Genomic DNA, 14,185 nt, shown 5'->3' with positions numbered 1-14,185 from the left:
CAGATAGGATTATTCTATTGAGTGGTTATAGGGACTAACACTCCTGCTTCAACATATTCCTTTATAGTATTGGCAATTTTATCTTGCCCACCTGGCACATGACACTGCTTTAAAGTAATTACTTCAGAGGGTTTAGGTAAAGTGATTGGGTCCATTTTTATTTTTCCCACTAAAACTGTATTAATTCCTAACTTCCTTACTTCAAATTGGTATTTCCCCTTAGGCAAATTTAGAGTCATACCTCTCAATATATCTTATCCAATGATGTATTCAGGAATAGGTACAGTTACCATGGTACATTCTTTCTTAGGTAATTGTCCAGTTTTCATCATTAGTGTTACTTGTCTGGCTGATATTTCAGCCTCTTCCAGTTCTGTGATGGTAATAGGAGTTCCATGTTTGAATTTATCAGGATTCTCATATATAAGAGGGGCCTCTGCCCCAGTATCTAGTTACAGTATTTGATCTGTTTTTCCAATATATGGTAAGATTGATATGGGTTCTGTAATCCTTTCTGTGTATTTCTTTAATCTGAGCTGGGGTTTGGCCAATTTCTTATTCTCCCTGAGGGTGTGACAAACTTGGATACAAGAATTCAGGAGGATCTGTAGGGGCAGGCCTCACTTCCCTATTCTGTCTTACATTAAGCCCTTTTTGGGGTACATTTTATGTAGTTCATTAGTTGGAATACCATCAATTCTTCCAAAATCTACCCCTTCTGTCAGTAGAGCAATAAACAATTCTTTTCTCTTCAATCTCTTATGACTTTGAATCTGCTGGCTATTTACTCTTCTCTTTCGAGGAAATTTCTTTTTCTCATTCCCCTAAGTCACTTAGCTGTGAAATCTTCTCCAGCACCTCCAAAAGAGGGTTCTCTGTTTCACCAGTTAGTGGAGTCAGAATTAAGTGCTTACGAGCAGGAAGAGTCGTCTTCGCTATGATATTTCTATGAGAAGCTGCTAAGGGTATATCATGATAAGCATGTTTATCTCCAACCGTGATAGTAGTCTTCATGACCTCCTCCTTTACCTTCTCATGCAGTCTAGTCTCTAGGTGAGGACCAGAGTCTCCCTTCACTAGGCCACATAGAATCAGTAGGATCCATTTCATTTTATCCATCTGCTGCTGAAGCTAACCGATTGGTCATATTGTTACCTCCTGCCATGTGAAAATCTCTGAACACTTGCTAGACAAAAGGATTCTGACAAATGCCTATAGATTTCAAGCAGTCCGTGCTATCTACCCATACTCCTGACCCCTTCATCACTGATTCTCACTATTGAAGACACTTAACAATTCTCCCATCCTTTGGATAAATCTGCTTACTATATCAGTAACCTCTTGCTGAGTGAAATCCTCAGTCTCCCTGAACTTTATTTGGCCTCCCTGATTCTCCTGCTTTCTTCTTAGTATGGGACGAACTTCTGTCCTTATAAAAGCCTCCTCATTTAACACTTTATCATTTCCCACCCACACACTCTCTTGGCAGCAGTACTTATTGCAACTAGGCTCAGTATGTATTAGGGCACATTCATTAGTTTTTCGTTTTTTCTTAGCTAAATTCACATTTTTTTCTTTACCAAGAGGTCCTCCAGCTTCCTCCTCTAAAGGAGAGCCCAGATGCTATAACACGGAAAATTTTTCATGCAAATCAGCTAACTTCATTTCCATCTTAGCTTTTTCTTGTAGCATCCTACATATTATAGGGTAACACATTAGTAAAACCCAGCCTCTTCTACACATTCCCTCTGGTTCTCTCCCTGGTTTTATTGTTATTCCTTGCAAACATGTTTCTAAGTCTCTAGGTTCTCCCTTCTGTAGCTTCAGTTCCCAGTTTTCACAGAGCTCTGTACTTTTAGCCCATTCCCTTGCTAGGGAAGAATAAGGTAAATCCTCCCATCCTGGGATATCCATTTCTTTCTCTGAAGTCCTTGTGCTCCAAATAGAGGTCTGATATTTCACCATCCCATACTTGTCACCAAATGTAGTGCCAACGCAATATTTACATCGCCAACAGCAACTATAAATATGCTGGCATAGTTCCTAATCACAAAATATAACACAATCTCCGTATAGAAGACAGAAGCGAAACCTTTATTCAGACACCAGAGAACCAAATCCCAACACCAGGAAACCAAATCCATCATAGCAGCAAAGAACCACACACCATCCTTTACCCTTCCCACAACCAAACACTCACAAACCTAGCTATCACAGCAGGGGGCAAACAAACACTTATAAGCCTAGTTGTCTCCTTGGGTGTGTCCTCTCCTTCCTCCAACTCTAACTGCTCTGACTCCCAGCTTCCTATGGGCTCTGCGCCACCCATCAGCACACTCCTCCCAGGCTCCATTTGGTTAGTTTGGTCTTCAAATTGATCTTCAAATTTCCTTAGACTTATTGATGAGCCAGGAAGATCTTCAAATTCCCACTACCATTACAGCCGTTCTCACCCTACTGATAAGGCCTGAATGTGATTGGAGCAGCTCTAGTCTGTGGTAGGTGAAAAGAAACTTAACAAGAAAGGTGGTCTGTTAGGTGATGAATGTTTTTGACCACAGCAACTCATCATGATTCTCTATTCACTAAGATTCAATGGGATTATAATCTGTGTTAGTAGAGGGAGAACCCACAGTGATGAAATCATGGATACTGGTTATATTGAAGGACAGTTGTATGACCCTTGAATTTTGGATCTGGGGCTTCCTACCTAGAAACAGTGCCCGATTCTAAGATCTCTGCACCTCCCCACCCATGGAGTGACAAATGCTATCTGTTGCTTTGGACATGTTAGTTTCTGGTGTTGTGGAAAGATTTCATAAAAGCAACTATATGTGTGAAAGAGGAAGAAATAAAGCCAAATGCATCCTTTAGAAAAATAACTTTGTTTCCTTTTGCTAGATTCATTTACAAAGCCTGGACATCAGACTCTCCTACAATGATGTTCAACTGTTTTTGGCAATTGCAAAGTCCATCCCAGAGCAGGCTAGTGTCGCGGTGCCAGACTCGGCAGCAGTGGAGGTGGCCTCTGCCAGCGGTCACCTCCCAGGGCTCTCCCGGAGCAGCGAGACCTCAGCGATCCCTGAAAGCAGGGACAGCCCCAGGCATACTCTAGACCCGCTCCTAGGTATGTGTTTGACTGTTAGCTGGCTCTCTTGTCCCTGTCCATTCTGTCACTTGGTAACCTTGAGTATTCCTTTTGCACAAGTATAGGGAACTTTTATTTGAAATTTTATCATCTGTTCCTGCTATTTTTATAAATAGCCCCAGGCTGTAAGAGCAGGTCCTGTGCTTTCTTCCAAAGAATGTGTGTGTATGTTATTATATATATTTTATATACATATATATGTATACAGTATGTATGTGTGTGTATTAAATAAGTCAAGAATGAGAATTACAGAATTTCTTACAGAGATGTCTCATTAAACAAATAAAAATAAGCTCCACAAACTGAGGGTTCATGTTAAATATGACCTTTTCTTCTCTTATCGTGCTTTCTTAAGGAGATTCAAATTTGTATGTATATAGATATATAATGTATGTATACTCACACACTTACATATATTTAAATGTGACAAAATTTTAAATCTCATTTATATGCACACATGGTAGACATATGTATATGTAAGTTACAAAATTTTGAGTCTCCATTTTAATATGAATATATTACAATAAGGAAAGAAAGAGGTCATATTTAACATAAACCCACAGTATGGGGATTTATTTATTTATTTTTTTGTTAATAGTGATGAGGCAGCTCAGTGAGAAATTTCTTAATTTCTCCTTTTTTGATTGACTGGTCTTAGATAAGTTGCATTTCTAACATCCCAAATTTTTCAGAGTTACAGCTGGCCCGACTGCAGGAACTGGGGTTTAGTGTGGAAGACTGTCGCCGGGCTCTTTTGGTGTGTCAAGGTAACTTGAGTCAGAATGTTCAGTTTCATTGCTCATTCCTACAACCCTTTGAACTTCATTTGGGATCACAGTGTTCTGAAAATCTATAGAGATGCTAAAATATGCCTAGTACATATCTCGTTTGGCAAGCACAATCCATTGTTCCCCTTTCTTTACTGTCTTCCCACCTTCCCTCAGTTAGATTCAGCTAACATTTCTTGTATTTACTTTATGCATAGAACTCTCTTAGATGCGGAGAGATACAGAGATAAATAAGTGATTTCCTCCCCTCGTGGTGTTTATGATCCTGCAGGAGTTATGAAACATGTGCAGAAATAAGTATACTACCAGATAGATGGAGAAGAGAAGCAAAAAGGCCCCTGTCCCCTCAGGGAAGCAGAGGAGGACAAGTCAGTCTTACTCTGTATCACATGGTTGCTCCCCGTATTTTTGGTATAAAGGTAGATTTCTTATCAGAGACCATTGCAGAGTTTAAGTTTTCCCTTAAGGTCCTAGAAACTCTTTTTGGCATTCTCTTTGTATGTTACTGGAGCTGCTCTGACAATTAGTTGAGCTGATTGTTTTGGGTTTTTTTTTGAAGGACAACTGAAGAAGGCAGCCACTTGGTTGTTTAAAAATGCTGAACCCCTAAAGTCCATCTCAGTAGTGTCTAACAGTAAAGATAACCAGGGGACTCTGCCAACACAGTTGATATCAGGAGTAGAGATTAAAGCTGAAAGTGTGTGCATCTGTTTTATTGATGACTGCATGGATTGCGATGTTCCCCTTGCTGAACTTACCTTTTCCCGTAAGTATGCATCAGATTAATCCCAAATGTTCCTGGTGGTCTTGGAATCTTTTGGGCCTATTTTTTTTTAATGTTGCTCATTTTATTTTCCTAGTTAGTAGATTGGGTAAAATTTGAATAATCAGTTTCACATTTTTGTGTGTGTTTTTCCAGGAGGAATTTTGGGTTTCCTTATGCTATTTAGCCTTCACCTGTACACTGGTAATAGTCAGTTTCATTGAATGGAATATCTCTTGCATCAACAGATCTGTTGTATAAATAATGCCTGATCTTTCAACTTCTTATATGTCTTTTATGACTTTAGCATTTATTCTGAATGCTTACTGACCTTTTTTTTTTACATTTAATTTTTAAAATTTTTTTCTCAATTACATGTCAGCAAAACTTTAACATTTGTTTTTTAAAATTTTATTTTCCAATTCTCTCCTTCTCCCTTGTGAAGGCAAATAATTTGATATAGATTATATGTGTTCAGTCATGCAAAACATTTCCATATTAGCCATGTTGCAAAAGAAAACTCAGACAAAAAAAGAATAATAAAGTTTAAAAAATATACTTTGATCTGTATTCATACTTTTTGAATTGTCTTGGATCATTATCTTGATCAGAATAGTTATGTTTCACAGTTGGTCATCATACAATATTGTTGTTTTTTTTTTTAAAGCAATTGGGGTTAAGTAACTTGCTCAAGATTACACGGCCAGTTATTATTTCTGGGTGTGGTGCTGAGTATCTGAGCCCAGATTTGATCCAGGTCATCCTGACACTGGAGCCGGTGCTCTTACTTGCTGAGCCACCTGGCCGCCCCTAAGCAATTGGGGTTAAGTAACTTGCTCAAGGTTACACAGCCAGGTGTTTCTGGGTGGGTGCTAAGTGTCTGAGCCTGGGATTCGATCTCCAGGTCTTCTCAACACTGGAGCTGGTGCTCTTACTCGCTGTGCTACCTGGCCGCCCCTACAATATTGTTTTTACTGTGTATAGTGATCTCCTGGTTCTGGTCACTTCAGTTTGCATCAGTTCATATAAATCTTTCCAGGCTTTTCTGAAACCATCTTGCTTATTATTTCTCATAGCACAATAACATTCCATCACAACAATATACCACAACTTGTTCAACCCTATCCCAGTTGATGGGCATCCCCTCAATTTCCAATTCTTTGCCACCACAAAAAAAGCTGCCATAAATATTTTTGTACAAATATGTCCTTTTCCCTTTTGTTTGCTCTTTTTGGGATATAGACCTGGTACTGGAATTGCTAGGTCAAAGGGTATGCACAGTTTTGTAGCCCTTTGGGCATAGTTCCAAATTGTTCTCCAGAATGATTGGATCAGTTCATAATTCCACCAATAGTGCATTAGTGTTATCGACCTCTTTCAGAAGACAAATTCAGAAAATAATCCCATGAGCCAGATCATTCTTCCAATAAACTGTCAGTTGTAAATCACTCCTCTGAGACCCAGTAGCAGTAGGTGTTTTTTTTTAATAGGCAAAATTGTTAAAAGGAGGGTATGTCTATCTTCAGTTCCATCCTTTGACCTTTCTTGAAGCAATTTATACATTTAAGTCAAAGATGGATAAGACTTAGCCTATGCTTGTGGTGAATTTGCATCAAAGTAGGAACGGTGAATTCTATATGCTAACTACAGAACAAAATAGAATAGGCTAAATGAATGAGAAACACTATGCTTCTCCTGGTGAATTTTGTTCCACCACAGATACAGAGTAGAATGAGACTTCTGCAGGTATAAATTAAAATCTTACCACCCTGTTTAATCTTAATTTTGCATCATTTTGAGCAGGGACCCAGTAGTAGGTTTAGGAATGTTGTTAGAAAAGATTCTTTGGTGATACCTTTTGACTGAGCTGAAACTGCATCCTTAAGCTAGTGATTTACAACCAATGATGCAAGTTGGGTTTTATAAGAAGACCATTGAGTCCTGCTTGTTGACCAAGAAGCATCTTTGTTGTCCACAATTGCTGGCTCTTAGTGCCTCTCACAGAGGCCACAGGAGCTGAAGCGAGACCCATGATTACTGTGACTGTCTCTAAGAGAGTCTGTTATCCTCTCAAGAATGGACTTTGGGTTTTTTTTTTTTTCTGCAGTAGGCTTATCAATCCAAACTGAACATTACCGGACCATGGCATGTTTCTCTTTCTTGCCTTTTGTCCAGGTTCCATAAGGAATAAAGTCAGCATTCATGGTCTTCAGAAGTGTTTTTTAAGCACCTGTGGGTGAGGTACTACTGTCCTAGGTTTAGATAAACTTACTTCTTTAGGTTGTGAGCTAGGGCTTCATACAATATATATGTTCTTTACTGTTGACCTGACATCGATTTTGCTCTAGGTTGGTAGATTAGTGACTGTGCTCTCCAGCGTGGTGCTCTTAGTTTTCACCGCAGATAGTTGTTGCCTTTATCCTTCCTGTTTTAGCTTGGCCTTCTTTAGTTTTTTGGGGGGGGCGGGTGGGGAGAGGGAATGCATAATAGTTATAAGATAGTTAATAGAAATAAGATAGAGAAAATGATTGGTTCTATGCGATAAGATTACTTCCTGAAAAATTATGAAGCTATATTATGGTTACCTGTTTTCCATCTAGATTCAGTTACTTACTAGCTGTGTGACCTTGAGTAAATGACTTTCCTCATCTTTAAAATGAAATAAAAACAGCACCTACCACCCAGGATTGTTGTAGGGATGAAATGAGATAATATGTAAAGGTGCTTTGCAAAGCTGAAAGGGCTATATAAATGCTGGCAATAAACTACTATTATGATACTCTTGTCTTAGATTTTCAGTTATTCTTTCTGATTTCTGGTAATCTATCAAATCATTACTAATCCCAGTTAAATAAAAATAGGGCCAACTTCTCTCTCTCTTGATAATTAACATGAATATTCAGTGTCCTCTTAACATGAGTATAAACAATAAAGAAATCACTTCTCTTAGGTTTTCCAAGGCACCCAGTTGCTTTGGATCATACTATGGAAATTATTGTTTGAGTACAGCCTCTTTTTTGAAGCTGAACTTCTGTTGTATCCTCAGCCCTAAGATTTAAGGCATATGAAGAAAGTGAGATCTGTGTGTGTGTGTGTGTGTGTGTGTGTGTGAGGATCCCTGTGTGACTGGAAAATAAATTTTCTTTGCCTTCCCTGTCCTTGGCCTATATCTGTTTCTGACCACAGTCACTTACAGGGTTTCCTGTGGGGCATGCACATGATGAAATTGATTCTTTTGGGAATAGAATTTAGTGATGTTTAGTCAGATATGTGTTGCATTTTTCCTTGAAACTTGATTGTTAGCACTGTTTCTTTTACTCTTTTGACATTGCATTAAGGTCATATTCACTTTTATTATAGGTTTGAATTTTCTGCAGCATGTGAGAACCAGCCCTGAGGGTTATGCCCATTTTACTCTCTCAGGAGATTATTACAACCGTGCACTGTCAGGTAAGTGAGAACTGTAGCATTTGTATATGTATATATGTATATTACGATCGGTTGCACCCAGTATACATTTCATATTGGATGAAGGAAAAAAGGGAAAAAAAGAGCTGCAGTGATGTATAGGATAAAAATGAACAACCTTTAGAAATGTGTCTGATAGGTTATAGCTGAAAAAGACTTGAATGATTTTGATTTTTTTGGTAATTTAACCATTTTTGATTCTAAAGTTTGGCTCATCTTGGAATATGAAACTGTATTAGTTGGTCTTTCTATCTGACTTTTCCTCCATAGTTGTGGCTCTGTTAGTTATTAGCTGGGTCTTCATTAGTAATTAAAAAATAATAAATTATCTTTTGTTTTTATATCATCTGCATTTCCCAGCATATACCTTCTTTGTTCACCTAGAGAGCTACCTCTCATCACAAAGAATTTAAAAAGAGGAAAAAATTCAGCAAAACTAAGCAACTTATTGAAAAAGTCTGAGTATTGTATTTCACACCCATAGTCCCCCACATTTGCAGTTATTCAATCAATAAGCATTTCCTAAGTACTTCCTGTAAACAGGGGATGGTGCCTCCTCATATCTCTTCTTTGGAGCAAAGCTTGACCATAATAATTTTATAGTATTCACTTTGCAATGTTTTGTGTTGCTGTTCTTTCCATTGACACTGTTGTCATTGTGTATATTGTTTTTTTATTCTTCTTACTACATTTGACACCAGTTCCAATCAGTGTTCCCATGCTTCTCTGTATTCTTTACATTCATCATTTTTTTTTTGCCTTTTGGAGGGCAGTTGGGGTTAAGTAACCTTGCCCGAGGTTGCACGGCTAGTTTTTTTGTGTGGGTGTTAAGTGTCTGAGGCCAGAACCGAACTGGGGTGCTCCTGACTCCGGGCCGGCGCTTTACTCACTGCACCACTTAGCCGCCCCAGTTCATCATTTTTTATTTGCACAGTAACAGTCTACTACATCTCAGTACCACAACTTGTTGAGCTATTCTCCAGTTTATAGGTACTTAAATTTGATATAGGGTTCTTGCTTTTATTATTAACCTCCTTGAAATATGTACTTCATGGGATCTCTGGATCAAAGAGTATGGACGTTTTAGTCACTTTCTTTGCATAATTGCATATTGCTTTCCAGAATGATTAAGCCAACTTACAGCTTTATTGTCAATTTATTAGTGTGCCTTTTTTTCCACAAGCTCTTCCACCATTAACCATTTTAATTTATATCATATTTGTCAATTTATTGGATGTGAATTGTTTCAATGTGCATTTCTTTTATTATTGATGATTTGGAGCATTTTTCCATATATTTAATTTTCAAGTTCTTTTGAGAACTTTTTCTTCCTATCTTTTGATTATTTTTCTATTGGGGAATGGCTTTTGGTTTTATGTATTCTTGCTAGTTGAATAATAACTCTTAAACAAATATTTTGCTTATTTTCCTATTAAAAGTGACAGAATTCCTAATATGGAGAACCACTGAGACCATATACATATATATTCTGCCCTCTTTGCTTGAATAATTAGAGTACATTTGAGTTGATCAGAACCTGATACACACACACATCTCAGAACTTGAAATACTACTGTGCTATACTTAGTATACATAAACCCTTGTTAATCCAAAGAAATGTCTCCTGAATGGGTGAGGGGCTAGAGAGGTTTGACAGAAGGGGAAAAACATCTGCTTCAGTTGACACACGAGAGACTTCTTTCTGTTATCAGGCTGGTATTTCCAAGACATTAAACTCTCTTGTTGGGGGGCTTGGAAAGGTCATTTTTTGCAAGCTACCCAAAGTCCCTAAAGGTAGGGGCTGATTACATTAGGTTTCATTATGTTGGCTGAGTCCTAAGACTTTCTAAAGGAACTTGTATTTCTAATGATTATTTTGGAGTTTTAGAATTAGTTCTACTTTCATATTCATATCTGGCTGGCACATGCTAATAATTTTTTTTTTTAATCATTTACCTTTTGAGAGTCACATTAACCCTCTTAGCCCACTAAAGTCAGTAACTTGAAAAGGATTGAAGCAGCTCCTTTTGGATTGAATGGAACAAGATTTAGGTCTTATTCATGTTACTTTCTTCCATGTAATCTCTATTCAACCAAACTGGATTTTTTCCTGAAACTTATATTCCATTTCCTGCCTTGTTGCATTTTCTCATGTCATCCCTGATGTTTCAAATCCTTTCCCTCTGAATCTGTCACTGTCAGAATCCTTATCTTCCTTTTAGACTTAGCTCAGCTGCTTCTCCTGTCGCCAAACCTTTCTTGCCACTTTCTCCAAGTTAATAGTTCTCTCTCTATTCTCACATTGCTTTGTTTTTCTTTATCTGTGTATTTGTTGTATTTTTACAAGAGAAGCTTCATACTGTAGCAGGCTCCTTTGTTTTTTTCTATACTTGGCACTTAGCACATAGCACCTTGTGCATAACAAGGGCTTTTAAAATGTCTGTTGGATTGAGTTTGGCTAGAGAATATAGGGTTTTTTTTTTAACATTTGTTATTTTTAAATCTGTATTAAAGAAAAATTTTCTTGGAAGGATATAAGCACTTCCAGATATGTCCAGTTTACACACCCAGAGAGCAGCTGATTTATGTAAAACTTTTTTTATATAAATCAGTAGCTTGTGCAATAGCTCCATTGCTTTATTTATCTAGCTTGAGTCAGGGATGCTTTACTTCATTTGTAGTAGATCAGTAATGACTCTGTGTAGTAGATGCACACAGTAGACATTTTTGCCATCTCGCAAATGTCCTATGATGAGAGATGGTGTATTGAAATAAATTGGAAGTATGAAGCCATCAGCTGTGGTTCACTAAGCCCTTGTTATATGGCCATTAGGACTTATGAGCATCTTTCCTCCATAGTTTCTTGGTATCTGTTGAACATATGTCATGTTTCCTGTGTGCTTTTAGGCTGGGAGCCATTTATTGAGCCATGGCCATGCTCTGTATCCTGGCAACAGCAGGCAGCCAGCCGCCTCCATCCTCCACGACTGAAGTTGGAAGCCAAGGCCAGACCTCGTTTGGATATCAATATCACCTCTGTACTGATAGGTAAGAATCTAGAACATTGACGTGGTTCTGTGAATCCCTTTTGTCATTATCTCAAAGACCAATAAAGTGAATCAAATCTCAGCATTAATCCAGGTCATCCAGAATAAATTCTCTGTTTAAAGAAGTTATCTAATACTCAGGGTGGTGGTAATCTAATGTTACCATTCTTTGTTTTGTTTTATTTTGTTTTCCTCATAGCTGTCTGACATAGACTGGTGCCAACTTTTTTTTTTTTTGTAATTAAATTTTATCTTTTTTCAGTCAGCAAAAATTGTTTTGATTTTCTTTTCTTTTCTTTTCCTCTTTCTATTCCTCCAACCTACCTCCTTCCCCCCATTGAGAATGAAAGAAAAACCCCTTTTATGAAGGTAAAGAGTCTAGCAAAACAAATTTCTTCATTGATTGTGTCTGAAAGAAAATCAGTCTATATCTCTCTTTCTCATTCTGCACTCTCAGTCTTTCACCTCTCTATCAAGAGATGAATAGCATATTTTATCTTTAGACCTCTGGAATCATAGTTGGTCATTAATCTGATCAGAGTTCCTAAATCTTTCTAAGTTGTTTGTCTTTATAACATTGTGTCAGTGCATAAATTGTTCTCCTGGTTCTGTTTACTACACTCTGCATCAGCTTGTACAAATCTTCCCATGTTTCCTGAAACCATTCCTTTCATCATTTCTTTTTTTTTTTTAAGCAATTGGGGTTAAGTAACTTACTCAAGGTTACACGGCCAGTTATTTCTGGGTGCGGTGCTGAGTATCTGAGCCCCGATTTGATCCAGGTCATCCCGACACTGGAGCCGGTGCTCTTACTCGCTGAGCCACCTGGCTGCCCCTAAGCAATTGGGGTTAAGTAACTTGCTCAAGGTTACACGGTCAGGTGTTTCTGGGTGGGTGCTAAGTGTCTGAGCCCGGGATTCGATCTCCAGGTCTTCTCAACACTGGAGCCGGTGCTCTTACTCGCTGTGCTACCTGGCTGCCCCTTCATCATTTCTTTATCGCAATAGTATTTTATTACATTCATATACCATAACTTGTTCAGCTATTCCCCATTTGATGGGCACTGTCTCAGATTTCCATTTGTTGCCACTCCAAAAGAGCCATAAATATTTTTATATATCCTTAGAGTTTACTTTCCTTAAGCCTAATCCTTCCCTTAATTACCCTTCCTCTAAGTCCCCTTTCTATCTTCTCACCTTTCTCCTTTCCCTCCTGTTTTCCTGCTGAGTGAATTGTATTTCTGTACCCAACTCTGTGTATGTTTATGTATTATTTCTTTCTTTGACTAGTTCAGATGATGGTGAAATTCAAGTGTTAGCTGTTCTACCCTTCCTCTTTATTTGTATAGATTTCTAGTTGTGTACCCTGATTATGTGAGATAATTTCTCCTGACCTTCCTTCTTCTCTGTGTATTCCTCTTAACATTCTTCTTTCAAGATCATCAAGACATAACAGAACCATGCCCAGGTCTTTTGCCTTATGATACCCCTTCTATGAACCCTAATGATGATATGGGGGAAACATGCTAGAATAAGATAGATCTCGTAGGGGCGTCCAGGTAGCACAGTGAGTAAGAGCACTGGCCCCAGAGTCAGGATGACCTGGGGATCAAATCCAGGTTTAGATACTCAGCACCACACCCAGAAATAACTGGCCATGTAACCTTGAGCAAGTTACTTAACCCCAATTGCTTTAAAAAAAAAAAAGAAAAAAAGAAAGATCTCATGCAAACAGCTATGTTCAGACAAGCTATATATAGCATAAATAGGAAGTAATTTACAGAGGAAAGGCACTAGAATTGAGAGTGCTTACAAAAGGCTTCTTGTTGAAGGTATATTTTAGCTGAAACTTAAAGGATGCCAGTGAAGCCAGGGGTCGAAGTGAGGAGAGAGAGTGTTCTGTGCTTGGGGGATAGCCAGAAAAAATGCCCAGTTGGGAGATGACGTGTCAGATGCAAGGAAGCCAATGTCACATGATGACAGAGTTTGTGGAAGGATGTAAGTTGCAAGATAGGAAGCCACTAGAGTTGTGTGTGTGTGTGTGTGTGTGTGTTTGTGTGTGTAATATAGTCAGACCTGGACTTTAGGAAGATCATTTTAAAATCTGAGTGCAAGATGGACTAGAGTAGGAAGAGATTTGTGATGGGAAGACCCACTTGCAGACTGTTGCACTTGGCCAGATATGAGGTGATGAATCCTGGACCAGCATAATGGCAGTGTCAGAAGAGAGAAGGGGCCTAGGGGATAGACATTACAAAACTGACAGGCCTTGGTGGCAGATTGAATGTGGGGGAGAGGTGAAAGATAGTGAGGAGTTAAGGGTGACACCTAGGTTGTGAGCCTGGGGGCTTAGGAGGATGGCATTGGTGCTGTCCATTCCTTTTCACTCATGTCTGACTCTTTGTGACCCCATTGAAGGTTTTCTATACTGAAGTGGTTCAATATTTCCTTCTCCAGCTCATTTTACAGAAGAGGAAAATGAGGCAAACAGGGTGAAGTGACTTACCCAGGCTCACACAGCTAGGAAGTCTCTGAGGGCGGATTTGAATTCAGATCTTTCTGCCTCTGGGTCTGGCGCTCTATCCACTGCACCACCTAGCTACCCAGTTATTAATTACATTAATAAAGATGTTAGAAAGAGAGGAGCAAAGGTAATTCAGTTTTGGACATGTGAAGGCTGAGATATCTAGGGAACGTCTAGTTTGAGATGTTCATCAGACAGATGGAGATTTGACTGGAGATCAGCAGAGACCTTAGAGCTGGGTAAGAAGATTTAAGAATGATCTTCTTCGAGATCCTTGTTAGATCCATGGGAGATGATGAGATTAGCAACTGAAGTAGTGTAGCATAGAGGAAGAGGAGAAGAAGGTCCAGGATAGGAAAAAGGTTTGGAAGAGCTATGTGGTCCATGAATTGGACAGTGAACTGATGAGGGATGTGCATAAGGGATTACCTAGCATCAGTGAGGGCCT

General features: G+C 38.7%; 1 protein-coding gene across 2 annotated transcripts in view; it reads left to right on the top strand.

The window, feature by feature from the left end:
* VPS13D (vacuolar protein sorting 13 homolog D) overlaps positions 1-14,185 on the top strand; it is a 361,069-nt gene that overhangs the window by 101,637 nt on the left and 245,247 nt on the right. For both annotated transcript variants that reach the window (XM_069078269.1, XM_069078268.1), the window contains exons 34-38: positions 2,902-3,127; positions 3,841-3,915; positions 4,496-4,702; positions 8,060-8,149; positions 11,075-11,215. In XM_069078269.1, coding sequence (XP_068934370.1) covers positions 2,902-3,127; positions 3,841-3,915; positions 4,496-4,702; positions 8,060-8,149; positions 11,075-11,215 — 739 coding nt within the window. The remainder of the gene's footprint in view (positions 1-2,901; positions 3,128-3,840; positions 3,916-4,495; positions 4,703-8,059; positions 8,150-11,074; positions 11,216-14,185) is intronic.

Source organism: Petaurus breviceps, unplaced genomic scaffold (assembly GCF_028583685.1).
Source record: "Petaurus breviceps papuanus isolate PSGF00001 unplaced genomic scaffold, PetGlider_PUasm1.0 91041, whole genome shotgun sequence".
Taxonomy (NCBI): domain Eukaryota; kingdom Metazoa; phylum Chordata; class Mammalia; order Diprotodontia; family Petauridae; genus Petaurus; species Petaurus breviceps.
The sequence above is the reverse complement of the archived record's forward strand: the minus strand, read 5'-3'. Positions and strand labels throughout refer to the sequence as shown.